General features: G+C 43.6%; 1 protein-coding gene across 1 annotated transcript in view; it reads right to left on the bottom strand.

The window, feature by feature from the left end:
• Window positions 1–21,685, bottom strand: part of LOC126176735 (metabotropic glutamate receptor 4-like) — an 848,202-nt gene that overhangs the window by 243,133 nt on the left and 583,384 nt on the right. Inside the window, exon 5 of the mRNA XM_049923904.1 lies at window positions 1,110–1,284. Coding sequence (XP_049779861.1) covers window positions 1,110–1,284 — 175 coding nt within the window. The remainder of the gene's footprint in view (window positions 1–1,109; window positions 1,285–21,685) is intronic.

Genomic DNA, 21,685 nt, shown 5'->3' with positions numbered 1-21,685 from the left:
GTTTGCTGCAGCATGGACTATCAGCTCGGAGACCGTGGCTGCGGTTACCCTTGACGCTGCATCACAGACAGGAGCGCCTGCTATGGTGTACTCAACGACGAACCTGGGTGCACGAATGCCAAAACGTCATTTTTTCGGATGAATCCAGGTTCAGTTTACAGCATCATGATGGTCGCATCCGCGTTTGGCTACATCGCGGTGAACGCACATTGGAAGCGTGTATTCGTCATTGCCATACTGGTGTATCACCCGGAGTGATGGTATGGGGTGCCATTGGTTACACGTTTCGGTCACTTCTTGTTCGCATTGACGGCACTTTGAACAGTGGACGTTACATTTCAGATGTGTTACGCCCCGTGGCTCTATCCTTCATTCGATCCCTGCGAAACGATACATTTCAGCAGGATAATGCACGGCCGCATGTTGCAGGACCTGTAAGGGCCTCTCTGGATACAGAAAATGTTCGACCGCTGCCCTGGCCAGCGCATTCTCCAGATCTCACATCAACTGAAAACGTCTGGTCAATGGTGGCCGAGCAACTGGCTCGTCACAATACGCCAGTCACTACTCTTGATGAAGTGTGGTATCGTGTTGAAGCTGCATGGGCAGCTGTATCTGTACATGCCATCCAAGCTCTGTTTAACTCAATGCCCAGGCGTATCAAGGCCGTTATTACGGCCAGAGGTGGTTGTTATGGGTACTGATTTCTCCGGATCTATGTAAACAAACTGCGTGAAAATGTAATCACATGTCAGTTCTAGTATAATATATTTGTCCAATGAATACCCGTTTATCATCTGAATTTCTTCTTGGTGTAGCAATTTTAATGGCCAGTAGTGTATATAGGTCTTTCTTACAATCACAGCGACAGATTTGCACCTGGTGGCCAAAATTGTAACTTTTTTCCAGCTTAAACCGATTTTGCATTATCAAATATGTACCAAGTTTCGCTGCCCACACTTGACCTCTGGGAGTGTCTGCACTTTAGTTATAACCACCCGGTATTTTGGAGAAAAGATCACATAACATACAATTGACCGTATTGGTCCCGCACATTGATTAAATGTGGGCATTGGTGTAGTGAATTGTAGAGCGCTCGCAGTACTTACCGGAAGGCGTACCCGAAGGCCATAACGGCGTCGCTGACGAACTGTAGCTGATCCTCGAAGGCGGTGTTGTTGCGAGTCAGCACCTCCTTGGTGGTGCACGGCGTCGTGTACTTGGAGTTGTAAGGCGTCAGCGAGCTGTTGGGGTACTTGCAGTGGAAGTGGTCCTCCCAGAACTCTGCAATGGGCACAAGAAGCGGCGTCACTATTGGCCAGCTATCCGAAAGACCTGTGCGCCGTACCGGACAGAGGGAAGGGAGGTGCCGGAAGGGGACGAGGAGGGTCGTGTTGGTGGTGCAAAGCCTTCTGGGAGTGCGAGGCGATAACGATGTCGGAGGAGCACGAAAAGAAATTAATGGTGGAAATAAAAAGAAGGAACGTCTACAAAGCGAAAGCTAATAAAAGGAGAAAAGATTTCACTTCTGTGTTGTAAGTACAGAGGGCGAGAAAGTTAAAAAGAGGAAAGAGTGGGGCGGCTTTAAAATAACAAAGGAAAGAGTAGGCAGCGAGACGTTGTCTTAATGAGAGTGTTTGTCATTCGGTGGGGCACTGAAACACAAGAGACGGCGGCGCACGCAATGAAAGGTTATGCTACTCGTTTAGGCTGTTCTCCATCTTTTAAAGACTGTTTTTTTATAGCAGCTGCGATTAACAACAGAGATATGACAAGCAATGTAATCAGGACTACTAGTGCTAACATAAATACCCACGGCATGCTTGAGCGTGGAATGGCTGGCAGTGGATGGCAGAAGGAAAGCAAGCACAAGACAGAGAGCTCGCGAATAATAATTGGCTCGTAACGACGCTATGCTGCACGTCCCCGTAAGCCATTGGTCCTCTGAAACACGGCCCGCAGACCAGGAATATGGCGGCGGAAAATGGATCGTTATCTCTTCTGCCAATGTTTACGTGCTGCCGGGCCCCGGATAAAGCGCTTACATCAAGTTCGGGAGATAGCGATACATGCAGGGTCATTAGACCGCAATAATACCGTGACGACTACACAGGGTTGGTGTTATCTTGAAGAACGGGTATTAGTTTCCATAAACCGGGCGGGCCTGCTGCGAACCATTCCTGAAAGACGGAGGCCGTTTGCATCCTGCCGCAGGAGCAGATTATCGCAGTGCAGCATGGGACAGAACGCGTTGTGCCGCTTTAGAGCAGATAATTCAGAATATGGGAGGGCGAGGTATTGCCGCCTAGTCTGTACTTGCTGGGGTGTGGCTCAACATCCCATTAACGTGCTATCTCGCATAAAGTTGTATATCTTTTATCACCACTATGTCCACTGGAATAGAATGTAGTCGAATTAAATCAGGCGATGCTGAGGGAATCAGATTAGGAAATCAGACACTTAAAGTAGTAGATGAGTTTTTCCATCTGGGAAGCAAAATAACCGATGATGATCGGAGAGAATATGAAACGTAGACTGGCTATGGCAAGGAAAGCGCTTCTGCAGAAGAGAGATTTGTTAACATCGAGTACAGATTTAAGTGTCAGGAAGTCCTTTCTGGAAGTATTTGTATGGAGTGCAGCTATGTATGGATGATAAATAGCTTAGACAAGAAAAGAATAGAAGCTTTCGAAACATGGTACTACAGAAGAATGCTGACGATTAGATGGGTAGGCCACATAACTAATGAGGAGATACTGAATAGAATTGGGAAGAAGAGAAATTTGTGGCCCAACTTGACTAGAAGAAGGAACCGGTTGGTAGGACACGTTCTGACGCATCAAAGGATCACTAATTTAGTATTGGAGGGAAGCGTGGAGGGTAAAAATCGTAGAGGGGGGGGGGGGGGGGCAAGAGGTGTATACACTAAGCAGATTCACAAGAATGTTCAAATGGTTCAAATGGCTCTGAGCACTATGGCACTTAACATCTGTGGTCATCAGTCCCCTAGAACTTAGAACTAATTAAACCTAACTAACCTAAGGACATCACACACATCCATGCCCGAGGCAGGATTCGAACCTGCGACCGTAGCAGTCGTGCGGTTCCGGACTGAGCGCCTAGAACCGCTAGACCACCGCGGCCGGCCACAAGAATGTAAGTAGCAGTAGTTACTCGGAGATGAAGAGGTCCATCAAACCAATCTCTGGACTGAAAACGATAACAACATGTCCAATTTTAGTTCTGGCTTGCAGGGTGCCCCGTTTAACTCTTCCACCTCAATATAACTTTCGAACGCATTCAAAATACTGATATTGTGTTTCCTTTGAGAGGAATGCTCTCGGAACAAAAATAAAACAGAAACCAACTTTCTCAAAATGAATCTTTCTCACTGATGCAAAGTTTCCACTGTTTTGACACCTAGTAATTAAAAAAAGTGTTTGACTTTTGCGGATAAGGCTCTTACTAACTGCTCTATCCATGTGTGCCTCAGGACACAGACGTATTGGCAGAACTGAAGCTGTGAGAATAAGACATGTTTCCCGACCGGACAGCTCAACATAGTTATCTCAACAACAGTAACTCAGGCTCCAAGATTTATGCTAGATGTCAAAGAATTCAAAACTTCCGAACGTAAAAACGTCAAGAGACATTGATTTTCCATATATATCGTTTGGATTCATTCTGAAAGGAAAAATTAGTGGTAAAAATCAGTTCCAAATGCAAAACTTGAACTTAAGAAGTTTTCTAGCAATTTATGGGGGATCTATAACGGAAGAAGGATGGCCCACTAAAAAAAAAATACATCGAATAAATATATCTATATTTATATAAATACATCTGTGAGAAACTCGAGCAATTTATTTATGACATCGAAACATTACAAAATAGTCGAGCGGTATAAGGCGCTGTAGTCATGGACTGTGCGGCTGATCCCAGCGGCGGCTCGAGTCCTCCCTCGGGCATGGGTGTGTGTGTTTGTCCTTAGGATAATTTGGGTTAAGTAATGTGTAATTTAGGGACTGATGACCTTAGCAGTTAAGTCCCATACGATTTCACAAACACACACACACACACACACACACACACACACACACACACACACACATTACAAAATGTTTTAATGAACGTGGTTCGAAAATCATTCGTTAGGGAGGTATGCCAGGAATTTCCTGTTGTGACTCTTCATAGCGCAATTTACGTCAAGTGTGCATTCTTACTCATTTTCTTGTTTACAGTTGGTCATAGCATTTATTTTGTTTTGTGTATCTAGTGTCTGAAATGCACTATGGATTTTCAGCATGCTACATTATTTGCAGAACAGCAACTTGCCTTAACCAGTTCGATTTAGATACAGCCGAAGTTGCAAGATTCCCTTTCTATTGCATTGATTTGCCTAGTTTCTGGTTACCTGAACCAGTCTTCAAATCATCTTGCGAGACCAAGTTAGAATTACACTATATCCAATAAACTGTTACAAAAATTATTGAGTTCTCTAAGCCCCTGCAGAAATATTGAACCATGCTGCCTCTATAGCCATCCATAATAGTGAACGTGCTGCCGATGCAGGATTTTGTGCAAGAACTGACGCCTCGATTATGTCCCATAAACGTTCGATGGACATTCTGGATGGCCAAACCATTCGCTCGAATTGTCCAAAATGTTCTTCAAACCAGAATTGTGGCGCGGTGATATGGTACATTATCATCCAGAAAAATTCGATAGTTGCTTGGGAACGTCATGTCCGTGAAGGGCTGCAAATGGTTTCGAAGTATTTCCAGAATGAGATTTTCACTCTGCAGCGGAGTGTGCGCTGATATGAAACCTCCTGGCAGATTAAAACTGTGTGCCCGACCGAGACTGGAACTCGGGACCTTTGCCTTTCGCGGGCAAGTGCTCTACCATCTGAGCTACCGAAGCACGACTCACGCCCGGTACTCACAGCTTTGCTTCTGCCAGTTTGGAAGGTGGGAGACTAGCTACTGGCAGAAGTAAAGCTGTGAGTACCGGGCGTGAGTCGTGCTTCGGTAGCTCAGATGGTAGAGCACTTGCCCGCGAAAGGCAAAGGTCCCGAGTTCGAGTCTCGGTCGGGCACACAGTTTTAATCTGCCAGGAAGTTTCGAAGTTTCCGAACATAACCATTTCCAGTCAACGATCGGTTCAGCTGGACTAGAGGACCCAGTACATTCCGTGTTAACACAGCCCACAGCACTATGGAGCAACCAGCAGCTTGCACAGTGCCTTGTTGACAACTTCGATCCATGGTTTCGTACTGCTTGCGTCTCGCTCGAGCCCCACCAACAGCTGTTGCCAAGTGAAATCGGGACATCTGACCAGGCCACGTCTCAGAACGAACCGATATGGCAACGAGTCCAGGAGAGGTGCAGCAGTTAATAACGTGCTGTTAGCAAAGGCAATCGCGCCAAATGTCAGCTGCCATAGCCCATTTACGCAAAATTTCGCCTTACTGTCCTAACGGATACGTTCGTCGTCCGTCCGATATTGATTTCTGCTGTTATTTCACGCTTCGTTGCTTGTCTGTTAGCACTAACAATTCTGTACAAATGCCTCTGCTCTCGGTCGTTAAGTGAAGGCTGTCAGCCGCTGCATTGTCCGGTGTATCTCGGAATATTGGTTCTCTAACGATTTCCGAAATGGAATGCCCCATGCATCTAGCTCCAACTACCATTCCGCGCTGAGAATCTGTTAATTCCCGCAGTGTGGCCTTCATCACTTCTAAAACCATTCCACATGAATCACCTGAGTGTAAACGACAGCTCCGCCAATACACTGCCCTTTTATAACTTGTATACACAATACTATCGCCATATGTATATGTGCACATCGCTATCCAATGAAATTTGTCAGCCGGCCGGAGTGACCGAGCAGTTCTAGGCGCTACAGTCTGGAACCGAGCGACCGCTACGGTCGCAGGTTCGAATCCTGCCTCGGGCATGGATGTGTGTGACGCCCTTAGGTTAGTTAGGTTTGAGTAATTCTAAGTTCAAGGGGACTGATTACCTCAGAAGTTAAGTCCCATAGTGCTCAGAGCCATTTGAACCATTTTTTTTTTAAATTTGTCATCTGAGTGTATAACAAGATACAGAACGTATCGTATCAGGGTATACGTTCCAGACACACAGAACAGTGTTTTCCGAAATAGCGCATAAACGGTGTTAAGATTTTACAGATACGTATATCGAAGTCAAATTTAATCATGAACAATGACAGAACAAATACATAACTGATAGCCTACTTCCTCTGGCCACAAGTATACCTCAGATAGGGGGTGCCAAATCAGGATGTAGATAATGTCTTTAGTAGAATTCCAATAATCGAGGGCAAAACAATTAATACAATAAAAGTACAAGTCAATCACCACACTTGAGCTCTTTAAAATTTTCCCGAAACAGCTGTACATTTAATACCAACGAACAGTAAACAGCAGCACCGCCACATACTGAGTATACAAACAAAAGTCGTATGCTATAGCGAGACGTAACATCATTCGCTATGAACCATAAAATAGTGTTGAGAGAAACCAAAGCAGAATGAAACTGAAAACTTATCACCGCCTTTCACGATATATCACATTCGTCAAATACTTAACCAGAAATAGACTTAAGGAAATATAAGACTATAAACCATTTCCAACGACACTTCATAAGTGAAGACAGAAATCAAAACGCTAAACTGCCTCTTACGCTTCACCAAACGGCACTAATTGTTAGGACACATAGAGGCAAAAAACAACTTGATGTATCTATATAATCAAACAATAAAGTAGTAGTTTCAGATACGTAAAAAATATGAAGAGTTAAAGCCAAAGGTTAGCGGCCTTCCTGGTGAGAGCAAGGAATGGAACAGCTCCAGGGAAAAGAGGGAGGTATGGAGGAGGAGTGGGAAAGGTTGGAGTGGGGGAGGAAATGTATATGAAGTGGCACGTGTCTGAGAAAGTACAGATAATTTTGTCCGGTAAGATGTTGCGGAAACAGGTAGGGGCCATTGAGATGGTCATGAGTAAGTCACCGCCAGACGTTGAGGCTGAATTCCGTTAATGTCTGTCCGTCGCACTGCACGAGGGTTTTCATACTCCCACATGTGATTGTTATGATAATTGAAGGTCCCATCACCTTAAAAGTCATCCTCATCAGTGAATAAGCTACCTGATAAGATACACAGCACACTCACCTAACCTGCGTTGACAGAAAATTGTTCTTGGCTGAATGTCTGCCTCATTTAACCCTTGCACCCACTGCAGATGACACGGATACAGAAGATTTTCACGCAGAATGTTCCAAATCGTCAAGTTATTAACGACTTCCATTCTTGCAGTTCTCGTTGTACAAGTAGACGGAATTTCACAGTTCGAAGAACCGTTCTTCAAGTTCAGGGGTTTGTTCATCCCATCTGGAACTCCATTCTCGAATGAACCCATCTCTCGTAAATGCTGGTGGAGTCGTACAGACATTCTTGCATAAGGAAACTACCACCAAGGGTAATGTTTAGCATGAAGTTGACTTGCTGCGTCTGAATTGGCATCTGCTGTATCGCAAGTTTAGTGCATAACCATTTCGGTATAGAAACAGCCAAAGCTGCAAGATTCACTTTTTACTTAAATGGTTGGTAGCATATATCCCTATTTATTCCTCTTTAGCTATCCTTTACCTTGTTTATCTTTCTGCTTTCTCAATCATCTACCAACACCCTGTTCATCTTGCTGTCGCCCCCAGTCTTTCCCCTCCCCTACCCTCAACCCTCCATTAGCAGTATTTTGGATATACCTTACATTCTGTGGTCCTTTTTCTTGTAATTACCGGTTTAATGAAATAGTCTGGGCTTCTTGTACCAGCATATGGCTTTTGTAAGAATTTTTAAGAATAACACATGCGACTAATTTACCCATTGTGTTGCTTAGTATATTCTCCTTTCTGAATATTAGTGATTCATAATCAACATACTGCATAATGTATTTTTGTTCTAACAAGTTTGTTCTCACAGCTGTTAAGTAAAGACTGTTTTATAGTCCTCTCAGGCAATTAGTGCCACCGCCTGCGTGGAAGGAACCAATAGAAGTGATTGGTAAAAGGGAACGACAAGAAGATAAGAGACCACAGAACAAGCACCTTGGCGAACTGCCCAAAATGTTAAGCAATAAAATAAACTAAGACGAAAACAACCAAAACAGGTGTGTTAAGTATACTCAGTTATTTGTAGTCCAGGCAGGCGTCGGTCCTAAAAGCTTGAGAGGAATATAAAACAGTCTAAACTTAACAGTTGTGAGAACAAACTTGTTAAAACTTGGAACAAAAGTGCAACATTAAGCAGAATGTGATTATGGATCATTAAGATTCAGAACGGAGACTATACTAAGCCACAAAATGGGCAATCGTTCACATGTGTTATTCATAAAAATTCTTATAAAAGCCATATGCCGGTAAAAAGGGCCCAGACCATTTTATTAAACCTGAACTAAACCACGTAAGTTTTTTAACATACAAGCTCCCAACGCACAGCGACCCGTAGTCATCAACAGATTGTAGTTCACACTGGAGCCGAAGGATGCGTTAATCAATAAATGTATTAGCCAAGAAGATTCACCAGGAGGAAAATCTCAGTATCAGTCAGAGTAGTTAAAAGGAAACGGACTACAGAATGTAAGGTATATCCAAAATACTGCTAATGGAGGGCTCAGGGTAGGGTAGGGGAGATGAGCAGGAGGTTGGTAGATGTTTGAGAAAGCAGAGACATAAACAAGGTAAAGGACAACTAAAGAGGAATAAATCGGGATATATACTACCAACCATTTAAGTAAAAATGAATCTTCCAACGTTGGCTGTTTCTATACCTAAATAGTTATGCACTAAAGGTACGACCTAGCAGATGGCAATTCAAACTCAGCAAGCCAGCTTTATGCTGAACTTTGCCATTGCTGGTAGTTTCCTTGTGCAAGAATGTCTATACGACTCCACCAACGCTTATGAGAGATGGGTTCATTCGGAAATACAGTTCCAGATGGTGGGAGATCTCAGGATGAACGAACGCCTGAGCTTGAAGAACGGTTCTTCGTACTATGAAATTCCATCAACTAGTACAAGGAGAACTGCGAAACGGAAAGGCCTTAATCACTTAATGAATTGGAATATTCAGCGTAAAAATCTTCTGTACCTGTGTCATCTGCAGTTGGTGCAAGGATTAGATGAGGCAGACATTCAGCCAAGAATGACTACCAGTCGACGCATGATAAGGGAATGTGTTGTGTTTCTTACCAGGTACCTTATTCAATGATGAGGATGACTTTAATTATCACAACAATCACACGTAGGTGTATGAAAAAAAAACCTCATGAAATGCGACGGACAGTCGTTAACAGAAGTTCAACCTCAAGGTCTGGAGTCGAATTATTCATGACCATCTCAATAGCCCCTACCCACACTATATGATCATATGTTTTTCATATTAGGTGTATTGTTCTGCCACCTACTGCCAGGTACTCCATATCAGCGACCTCAGTTGTCATTAGGCAACGTGAGAGGGCAGAATGGTGCACTCCGCGGAACTCACGGACTTCGAACGTGGTCAGCTGATTGGGTGTCACTTGTGTCACACCTCTGTACGCGAGATTTCCACACTCCTAAACATTCCTAGGGCCACTGTTTCCGATGTGATAGGGAAGTGGAAACGTGAAGGGACACGTAAAGCACAAAAGCATACAGACCGACCTCGTCTGTTGACTGACAGAAACCGCCGACAGTTGAAGAGCCTCGTAATGTGTAATAGGCAGACGTCTATCCAGACCATCACACAGGAATTCCAAACTGCATCAGGATCCACTGCAAGTACTATGACAGTTAAGCGGGAGGAGAAAACTTGGATTTCATGGTCGAGCGGCTGCTCATGAGCCACACATCACGCCGGGTAAATGTCAAAACGACGCGTCGCTTGGTGTAAGGAACGTAAACATTGGACGACTGAACAGTGTAAACATGTTTTGTGGAGTGACGAATCAATGTGGCGATCCGATGGCAAGGCGTGGGTATCGCGAATGTCCGGTGAACGTCATCAGCCAGCGTGTGTGGTGCCCACAGTAAAATTCGGAGGTGGTGGTGTTATGGTGTGGTCGTGTTTTGCGTGGTACTGTCACAGCGCAGGCCTATATTGATGTTTTAAGCACCATCTTGCTTACCACTGTTGAGGAGCAATTCGGGGATGGCTATTGCATCTTTCAACACGATCGAGCACCTGTTCATAATACACGGCCTGTGGCGGAGTGGTTACAAGACAATAAGATCCCTGTAATAGACTGGCCTGCATAGAGTCCTGACGTGAATCCTAGAGAACACATTTGGGATGTTTTGGAAAGCCGATTTCGTGCCAAGCCTCACCGACCGACATCAGTTCCTCATCTCAGTGCACCACTCTGTGAAGAATGGGCTGCCATTCCCCGAGAAACCTTCCAGCACATGATTGAACGTATGCCTGGAAGCTGTCATCATCGCTATGGGTGGGCCAACACCATATTGAATTCTAGAATTACCGATGGAGGGCGCCACGAACTTGTAAGTCATTTTCAGTCAGATGTCCGGATACTTTTGATCAAAAAGTGTATTTCCGCAGCGTCTTATTGTAAAGAAAAGTCTGTACCTTCTCAGACACGTGCCACTTCATCTACTTAATGCTGTACATATGAATGCAGTACAAAGAACGTGGCTTATGCACGGTGTTGATCCACCTCACTTTACACGTACAGCCCGTCAGTATCTCAATAATCAGTTTCCGAACAGGTAGATTGATGGAGGGGCGACGGGGATCCATTGCATGGCCTGCCCGATCACCACCTTTGGATCTAACGGATGTTTTTCCTTTGGGGACATTTAAAACCCTTGATGTATTCAATTTCCCAAGCCAATGTCGATGTTCTGAGAAAACATATCCAAAATAGATACGACCGAATAAGAACACAAAAGAAGTTTTCACAACTTACGACAAAGTATGAAACGCAAACACGAGCAATTTTTGTTAGTATAAATGTGATAAGTGTTTCATTTTTGTGCCGTAAATAATAAGTGCTATCATACCTCTCTGACGAAGACTTTTCTTATCCGATTTCATTTGAACTTTTTGTTAAGTTTTAACGTCAAGAATAAATCTCTGTATAATACAGTAAGAGCGGTGTTGACGAAACGCAAGATTCCAGTTTCGGGTCCCGACCTTTCACATAATTTTGAGGCGATAGTAAATTTTAGAAACTAATATGTATTCGTAACCGTATTAACGAGCGAATTAACCAGCGACATATTTTTCTCAAGTGAAATTATGCCGTTTATGGTTCCAGAAAAGTGGTTATTTATGTGACAGATTTTCTGATATTACCATTTCATATGCCCGGATCGGCGTGCGATGAAAATGCTGTTAAAACTGTAGTTCACCTATTTCATTTTGCTGTAAGATGAAAGACGCACTACTTGGAAACTGCCATAGCGCAGATAGGCTGGCTTATTTAGTGTCTGTACTTTTATGAAATGTTCTTGAATGGATTACACATGCACTGAAGAGCCAAAGAAACTGGCACACCGACTAATATCGTGTAGGGGTCCCGCGAGCATGCAGAAGGACCTCAGCACTACGTGGCATGGACTCGACTGGTGTCTGAACACCATGAATCCTGCAGGGCTGTCCATAAATCCGTAAGAGTACGAGGGGGTTGAGATCTCTTCTGAACAACAAGTTGCAAGACATCCCAGATATGCTCAATAATGTTGATGTCTGGGGTGTTTGGTGGCCAGCGGAAGTATTTAAACTCAGAGGAGTATCCCTGGAGCCTTGTCCTGCCGAAATTGTCCAAGTCCGTCGGAATGCACAATTGACATGAATGGATGCAGGTGATCAGACAGGATGCTTACGTACGTGTCACCTGTCAGAGTCGTATCTAGACGCATCAGAGATCCAATATCACTCCAGCTGCACACGCCTGACACCACCACAGAGTCTCCACCAGCTTGAACAATCCCCTGCTGACATTCAGGGTCCATATATTCATGAGGTTGTCTCCATATCCGTACACGTCTCTCCGCCCGATACAATTTGAAACGAGACTCGTCCGATCCGACAACATGTTTCCCGCCGTCAACAGCCCAGTGTCGGTGTTGATGGGCCCAGGCGAGGCGTAAAGCTGTGTGTCGTGCACTCATCAAGGGGTCACGAGAGGGCGTTCGGCTCCGAAAGGCCATATCGATGATGTTTCGTTGAATGGTTCGCACGTTGACACTTGGTCCAGCATTGAAATCTGCAGCAGTTTGCGGGAGAGTTGCACTTCTGTCACGTTGAACGATTCTCTTCAATCGTCATTAGTCCTGTTCTTGCAGGATCTTCTTCCAGCCGCAGCCATATCGGACATTTGATGTTTTTTCCGGACTCCAGATATTCACGCTACACTCGTGAAATAATCGTACTGGAAAATCGCCACTTCATCGCTACGTCGGAGATGCTGTGTCTCATCACGTGTGAGCCGATTGTAACACCAGGTTTGGACTCACTTAAATCTTTATAACCTGCCACTGTAGCAGCAGAAACCGATCTAATAATTGCGCCACACGCTTGTTGTTTTATATAGGCGTTGCCGTATTTTGCTTGTTTGCGTATCTCTATATTTGGATACGTATGCCCATACCAGTTTCTTTGTCGCTTCAGTGCATGTTGTGTGGGTTTCGCGACACACATTGGCAAAGGTTTGTGATGGGAAACTGAACAAGACTTTCAGAACCAGTCTGGACAACAGTTATTTCTGTATAAACAATGTCTTCATCAAATTAGAAACTCCACCAGAAAGCCTACAAAAGTCTGATTTCAACACTTCAAAAGCACACTTATTAGCAATAAGAAGAAGAAACAGTGACGTGCCGGTTGGGAATATTTTGAACAAAACATGCAGTCAATAAAGAATACGAACTTATAGAGTATCCATGATTAATAATGGCGTTTCCCAACAAATGTCCTTAGGAAGTTAAAGGCGGTTAAATCATACGTCTTAAAAGATACTTACTGTGTTTACATATACATATGAATAATAAAACAAGTTTTTCAATCTAGAACGTTTTTACACGGTGGTAGTTACTGGAAGATCACACATTCAAAATCTGTGCGTGTCTGTCTTTGTGTGTTCCATGCGATCTCTAGATATGACATATAAATGAATTATTTTTTGAAACATATTTGCAATTATTTGTGTATGAAAGTACTTCACAAACAACGTACGAATTATTACGAAACATCACATGTACGTAATTACAAGCTTGCATCTGTGAATTAGTTAACTTTACGTTGTGATTTAATATTGTATTAAGCTAACATATATAGTATTATTCTAAAATTCTTCGTGTATGTATAACTAATTAACTAGCTAAGAAAGAGCAGTGCGTAAATAAATGTGACAGCGTTATGTAAATGCTCATCATTTGTACACTCCTGGAAATGGAAAAAAGAACACATTGACACCGGTGTGTCAGACCCACCATACTTGCTCTGGACACTGCGAGAGGGCTGTACAAGCAATGATCACACGCACGGCACAGCGGACACATCAGGAACCGCGGTGTTGGCCGTCGAATGGCGCTAGCTGCGCAGCATTTGTGCACCGCCGCCGTCAGTGTCAGCCAGTTTGCCGTGGCATACGGAGCTCCATCGCAGTCTTTAACACTGGTAGCAAGCCGCGACAGCGTGGACGTGAACCGTATGTGCAGTTGACGGACTTTGAGCGAGGGCGTATAGTGGGCATGGGGGAGGCTGGGTGGACATACCGCCGAATTGCTCAACACGTGGGGCGTGAGGTCCCCACAGTACATCGATGTTGTCGCCAGTGGTCGGCGGAAGGTGCACGTCCCCGTCGACCTGGGACCAGACCGCAGCGACGCACGGATGCACGCCAAGACCGTAGGATCCTACGCAGTGCCGTAGGGGACCGCACCGCCACTTCCCAGCAAATTAGGGACACTGTTGCTCCTGGGGTATCGGCTAGGACCATTCGCAACCGTCTCCATGAAGCTGGGCTACGGTCCCGCACACCGTTAGGCCGTCTTCCGCTCACGCCCCAACATCGTGCAGCCCGCCTCCAGTGGTGTCGCGACAGGCGTGAATGGAGGGACGAATGGAGACGTGTCGTCTTCAGCGATGAGAGTCGCTTCTGCCTTGGTGCCAATGATGGTCGTATGCGTGTTTGGCGCCGTGCAGGTGAGCGCCACAATCAGGACTGCATACGACCGAGGCACACAGGGCCAACACCTGGCATCATGGTGTAGGGAGCGATCTCCTACACTGGCCGTACACCACTGGTGATCGTCGAGGGGACACTGAATAGTGCACGGTACATCCAAACCGTCATCGAACCGATAGTTCTACCATTCCTAGACCGGCAAGGGAACTTGCTGTTCCAACAGGACAATGCACGTCCGCATGTATCCCGTGCCACCCAACGTGCTCTAGAAGGTGTAAGTCAACTACCCTGGCCAGCAAGATCTCCGGATCTGTCCCCCATTGAGCATGTTTGGGACTGGATGAAGCGTCGTCTCACGCGGTCTGCACGTCCAGCACGAACGCTGGTCCAACTGAGGCGCCAGGTGGAAATGGCATGGCAAGCCGTTCCACAGGACTACATCCAGCATCTCTACGATCGTCTCCATGGGAGAATAGCAGCCTGCATTGCTGCGAAAGGTGGATATACACTGTACTAGTGTCGACATTGTGCATGCTCTGTTGCCAGTGTCTATGTGCCTGTGGTTCTGTCAGTGTGATCATGTGATGTATCTGACCCCAGGAATGTGTCAATAAAGTTTCCCCTTCCTGGGACAATGAATTCACGGTGTTCTAATTTCAATTTCCAGGAGTGTATTTTCCCCTGCGTAATAACCATGGAAATAAAATGAGATAACATAAAACCAACACAGAGGCTTACCGACAATCGGTCTTCCCAAGGACGATTCACGAAGGCAGCAGGAATCTATGGAAATGACGGTTGTACACAGTGTTCCTTCTGCCACACGCCATAAGGTCGGTATGTTGAGTAAAAAGGTAGCTTGTTTTCGTGACATCATTATAGTCAGCTCTAGAAGTAACGATGAAGTGGGGATTTTTCCGTAAGACCATTTCACGAGTGCACCATGAATATCAGGAATCCGGTGAAACATCAAATCTCCGACATCGCTGCGGCCGGAAAAAGATCCTGCAAGACCAATGACGACTGAAGAGAATCGTTCAGCGTGACAGAAGTACAACCATTCCACAAATTACTGCAGATGTCATTGCTGGGCCATCAACAAGTGTCAACGTGCGAACCCTTCAACGAAACATAATCGATATGGGCTTTCGGGGCCGATGGCCCACTCGTGTACCCTTGATGACTGTACGACACAAAGCTTTACGCCTCGCCTGGGCCCATCAACATCGACATTGGACTTTTGATGACTGGAAAAATGTTGCCTGGTCGGACGAGTCTCGTTTCAAATTGTATCGATGGACGTGTACGGGTATGGAGAGAACCTTATGAGTCCATGGATGGGCCGGCCGCGGTGGCCGTGCGGTTCTGGCGCTGCAGTCCGGAACCGCGGGACTGCTACGGTCGCAGGTTCGAATCTTGCCTCGGGCATGGGTGTGTGTGATGTCCTTAGGTTAGTTAGGTTTGAGTAGTTCTAAGTTCTAGGGGACTTATGACCTAAGATGTTGAGTCCCATAGTGCTCAGAGCCATTTGAACCATTTTGAGTCCATGGATCTTGCATGTCAGCAGGTGACTGTTCAAGCTGGTGGAGGTTCTGTAATGGTGTGAGGCATGTGCAGCTGGAGTGATATGGGACCCCTAACACGACTAGATACGGCTCTGACAGGCGACACATACGTAAGCATCCTGTCTGATCACGTGCATCCATTCATGTCCATTGTGCACTCCGATGGACTAGAGAAATTCCAGCAGGACAATGCTACACCCCACACGTCCATAATTTTTACAGAGTGACTCCAGGAATACTCTTCTGAGTTGATGCACTTCCTCTGCCCACCATAGTCCTCAGACATGAGCATTAATGAGCATACCGGGAATGCCTTGCAACGAGCTATTCAGAAGAGATCTCCACCCCTTCGTACTCTTACGGATTTATGGAGAGTCCCACAGGATTCATGGTGCCAATTCTCTCCAGCACTATTTCAGACATTAGTTGAGTCCATGCCACGTCGTCTTGCGGCACCTCTGCGAGCTCGCGGGGGCCCTACACGTTATTAGGCTGGTGTATCAGTTTCTTTGGCTCTTCAGTGTACAACAGGGCAATGGGCAGGCTTGGCTAGCATCTGCATTTCTTTTCTAGAATGCATTTCTCGTGGTGTTTCTCCTTTTTCTCAGCCTCCTGCATTGACAGAGTACATCCTCACAACATTATTTATTCCCTCAGCAATTTTCTATGATCATCCATTAGTATCCTTCTAGCGTTCACAGAGAGTAGAGATGAGTGACGCATGGGTGCTGAAAAATCGGAATCATAGCCAGAAGTTATCGCGTGGTGCGTGTATCTGTAAAACAACTGATAACGTGTTGAATGAATCGAGACGTAGAACTTAATGGTGCCTTCTTCCCGTAGTCTTGTGATGGAGAATAATACGAGTTGTAAAATGCTGTATATGGAATTCTGTTTGACTTTTACTTTAAGAAAATGTTTATGCCTGGAACGCATATTCACTCTTCTATGGATTTCACTAAACTGAGTCGGGAAAACGTCGGATTCATCTGCCACTAACCACCTCGCTCATAACAGATGAATGAAAATGAACTTTGGAATCTGATTTTCCCATTCACTTTAGCTACGTGTGAAATGTTTGCAAGGTGTATTACACCTCCGCACATTAATCGGCAGTATTTTTTAAACAATTATTTTCTGAAAATTTATGCTTTTGTCAGACTTCACAAGTCTGAAATTTCTCAAAATAAGTTTTTATTCATAGAAAGTTCAGAAAAAAATACTTTTTGTCGGTTTCTAGGCAACTTGTAGCAAAAAGCTGTAGAAATAAGTTGATGTTCTTGAAAATACACTTGGTTATGATGTGGCAGTTGTGATTAACAAATTTTGTAACGTTACCTCATTACCGGTTGCAACCATTTCAACTGCGGGTCATACTGGCGGTAGGTATGTGCAATATGCAATATAACACTTGTGAAACTGAGTAGCGTCACTGACGTTTTAAGATTTGCGTGCGTAGGGTAATATCGTACTCGAGTTGTTGTTGACCACACGAGAGAAGGGAGAGGGCGAAACCCTGTGCCAGTACGTAATCTCAAGAATATCACCAAAGCCATCTCCTCATATGAACAACGAATTGCCAAGAGTAGTGTGGCAGGACATGTCAGTCCAAGAGGTAAGACTGATAAGTGTAAAATTTAACCCATGACATTATTGTAAAGTCTGATGATCATGAAATTTTTACAAACTCATCTCGTTCCTTTGCTGTTCACAGTCGCTGAAAAGTTTTTTCAATACCAGGATTGGAACTGACAACTGCGTTGCGCGATAGTGACTTCGGCTGCTGAAACATTATTTGCTGTGTTCTCGTTATGTTACACTGTTGTAGTGACGAAACTGTATCTGGCAGATGACTTTGAGACCCTTTAAACGAGACTTTTTTCGCAGGTGAGTTCTACATTCGGACGGAAACATGTCCTTCTGAATACAGAAATAGATCCCTCGAGTTCGACTCGAAGCACACATAACGTTACGGTACCCTCATCGACAGGTACGCACGTTGCTTGTACTATATACCGTATGACTCAAAAGACATATTTTAAAGATTAACTTGTCACTCAATGTTGCAGAGGCTTGTAATGTTATAAGTTATCTCGTTCAAACGGAAAAGGCATTTTTTTTAAAGAAGCGATTAAGAACAAAATTAAATTTGCCAGTTAACGGTTTTTTTCTTTTTAAAAAAAGAGGGAAATGTAGATCAAGAACAAGATTGTATATGCCTTTGATTAAATGTGCAGGCCATCTTGAATGTACAATGTTTAAAAGAGATGCGAACGCTTACAACTTGGTAATCCTACGAGACCTCGCTTTGAAAAATGCATATCAGTCATTACAGTAAACTGTACACTATCGTTATTTGATTCAGTGTAAACATTTTACATATTATTTGGTACCTATGTATGTTTGAACATTTGAAATTTATATTATTAATACTACTAAGGCAATCGGTTACGAAAAATGAGACAGATTGACACAAAGAGGTGCCTAGCAATAGATGAAAGAAGGTGTGACGGATGTCGTTGGCCGGCCGAAGTGGCCGTGCGGTTAAAGGCGCTGCAGTCTGGAACCGCAAGGCCGCTACGGTTGCAGGTTCGAATCCTGCCTCGGGCATGGATGTTTGTGATGTCCTTATGTTAGTTAGGTTTAACTAGTTCTAAGTTCTAGGGGACTAATGACCTCAGCAGTTGAGTCCCATAGTACTCAGAGCCATTTGAACCATTTGGATGTCGTTTGTTTGCGACGCTTTGAAGAGTGGTACAAAACACTGAAAAACAATGAAGCGCCAGAATAATCACATTCTGTGGAAGTTATTGGGCTGATTAATGGAAAAATTTACAGCATTGTAGGGAAGACCGATTGCACAGATATAAATAATTATGGCTGCCATCTAGATCCCAGGACGTTTATTTGTTCCTGCTGCGTCTGTAATAGGTACCAAATAATTCAATATGGCTGGGAGCGAAATTAAACAGAGGGTTATTCATTGTAGCCGTAGAATAGCCGTTATGAGTAGAGCAAATGCGTAAAATGCGTGTGCGACAGTCAGTCGTGAGAAACTGTCAGTCATCGGCTAAGCACGCTCAAGAGATGATGAACTTGTCAAAAAGTGACACTCTAATTACACCAAGAGCATCCAGCATGACCTGAAAACACACATTCTGAAATCTTTAACTAGGTTACCCCCAGCCTTACTTAAATACTTCCTGTCTGCATTTTGTTCCAGGCTTTAATATGATTGCTTCCCCCCCCCCCCCCCCCCCATTTTATGCAGGTATATTTCAAGTGTAATGCTCCTGATATTTTGTTTTGCGTATGTATTTTTTGTTTATACACAAGGTGACTTTTCAATGTGTACGGAAAATAACACGACGTACAGATAATGCTGAAAGGAATCAAGAAGTCATGCACCATTTTCCACGGAAACCAGTATTTACTGCCGCTCTTAAAAGCAAGTAATTTATAAACACAATGGTCTATGGAGACGTGCTCATGTGGCTCGAAGACAAGATTTTTTTCGCAGAGAAGTTTTCGTTTTTTTCTAAATCAGAATTTAGTCTTCTTCCTGATATAGATTAATTTTGCTGAAGAGCAGTTTTAACTGTTTTGAGGAAGGCATTAAACATTTTGAAGAGCTTTATTTTTTTTCTGGAAGAGAGGTTAAATTTTTTCTAGGAGAAGACGTCTCAAAAATTGGAAGAAAACACTGCTGGGAAGCGTAAGGTCGGGTTATGGGCATAGAATGGAGGTCCTAAAACGGTACCTTGCGAGATGGGGAGGGAAGCTCGTTACGTGGCGGATTAACTATCGTTGCCTGGTACACCAGCTAGACCGAGTGTGATTTTTAGGCAGTTTTCGACACTAGTTTAGTCAAATGCTGTGCAAGTCGTCAATTTCTGCCTCAGAAAAAGCGGCAGACAAACACTTCAAATACAGCAACACACAGAACAAAGTTTATACGATTTACAGACAGATGGCGCACAAGAAAACCAGAGTATAGGGAACCAGTATATAGAGTGGCCATTGGTGATGTAATCGCTGCTTGGCTGAGAGGTCAGGGTGCCATGTTTTCGCCTGTCTTGTTATTTACTGTAGCTGGATTTGCGCGGTGCTGTTGTAGACCGATTTCAACGTCCCAGTACCTATTGCATGCCATAGTTATTTGCAGGTAGAAATACTGTTTGTCTTTGTGCAATTCTATACGTCGTTGGTCGATTCATTTTACGTAAATTAACGTCGATAACAGAATCGTGTTATGAGTGGGATATGTGGCGATGATACTGGCATTAAATTTTCACAGACATTTTGTAGACTGAATTTTGATTGATGAAGACTTACTAAATGTAACTAGTATGAGCTACTTATGTAATTTTAAAGACAATTATGAGCAATTCCATACTGTTCTGGTATTAACTGTAAAAATTGATGTGACAGTGACTCCACGTCTCTAAAATTTACGATAAATGAAGAAAGTGGCAAGCAGTGGGTGGTTAAAGTCAACCCGGAAGACGGGAGCCGTAAAGACGCTTTGTCGATCGACAAATTATTCGTTCACGCGTGATGTACGTTTTTAATGCTTTAATATGCCATTAGTAATGTCTACGCGATAATATTTCGTTGTACCTGCTATTTTTTCAAGAATTGTAGATGGTGCAATACATAATTTGCATGTTACTACCTCTAGAACGTATAAAAAAAAAAACTGGTTTTGGCTACCAAACAGTTCTGAAACGATAGCAGTTTCCCACCAAGCACTGAAATTATTCATTTAGTGAATAATACAGTGAGTGTCAAAAGCATTTAAGGCAACAATTGAAAGAAAACAGCCCTCGGTCACTATTTTTAACGAATTAACCGGGTTTCAACACTGCTAAGAGTGTCCTCCTCAGAATTTAAATCAAAGAATGGTCTATAACATGGTCACAGAATTATGACTAAAAACATATGATACAGAGTATAAGACTCCAGTCCGTTTTGCAACCTGCACCACGCAAGTAACGAGCAGCTCTTAGAGGCTCGCCATCACAGTTTTCTTTATCTTAAATATCTTTGTGACTAATGCCCTTTTGGCATATTTATTATTTTATAAATGACATATAAGTACTGCCAGTCTTTCACGATGATTCCGTACTTCTACTCTGTTTCATATGTTTTTAGTCATAATTCTGTGACCATGTTATAGACCATTCTTTGATTTAAATTCTGAAGAAGACACTCCTAGCAGTGTTGAAACCCGCTTAATTCGTTAAAAATAGTGACCGAGGGCTGTTTTCTTTCAATTGTAACTATTCACGGCCTCTGCGCGTGCAGCCATGTACAAAAAAAAAATTAAGGCAACGTTCAATTTTGTGTCTCAGTAATCAAGTAGGATAATGCCTACGCTCTAGGTACAGCCGTTGGGCTCAGACTTTGGTCAGTTCAGTTCCAATTAACACTTTCTTCGTTTCTGGTAGTGATTTATTAATGCGAAAAATTTGATTTGCATTTGATGAAATATATTTGTACTAACACATGCAATTTACAAGCCACACATTTTTTATTTGCAGATTAATTTTTAATCGTCATTTATCCACAGGGCAAATAATTGGTTGTAGAAAATGAATGTAATGCAATAATATTCTGACGATGGGTATCATTCTCGTATGTATAATCTGGACAATTAATTAACTCCACTATTACTTTTGTGCCAGTGCAGAAAGTATGAATGTTTCGTTCTCGATATCAGCTACACGTATTGGTTTTCCGATTTTTTTTATGTTCTAGCTTTTCTGAACTTAAGTGCAGAAATATATTGCCTGTATTTCCCCAGTAGAAGAGAAAGTTATTAGGCCCACACTGACTCATTGCAAAAATAACATATGCGGACGGAAAATATGTATTCAAAGCTTACAGCCTTCTAATTTCAACGATAAAT

The sequence above is a fragment of the Schistocerca cancellata genome, chromosome 3, assembly GCF_023864275.1.
Source record: "Schistocerca cancellata isolate TAMUIC-IGC-003103 chromosome 3, iqSchCanc2.1, whole genome shotgun sequence".
Taxonomy (NCBI): Eukaryota; Metazoa; Arthropoda; class Insecta; order Orthoptera; family Acrididae; genus Schistocerca; species Schistocerca cancellata.
The sequence above is the reverse complement of the archived record's forward strand: the minus strand, read 5'-3'. Positions and strand labels throughout refer to the sequence as shown.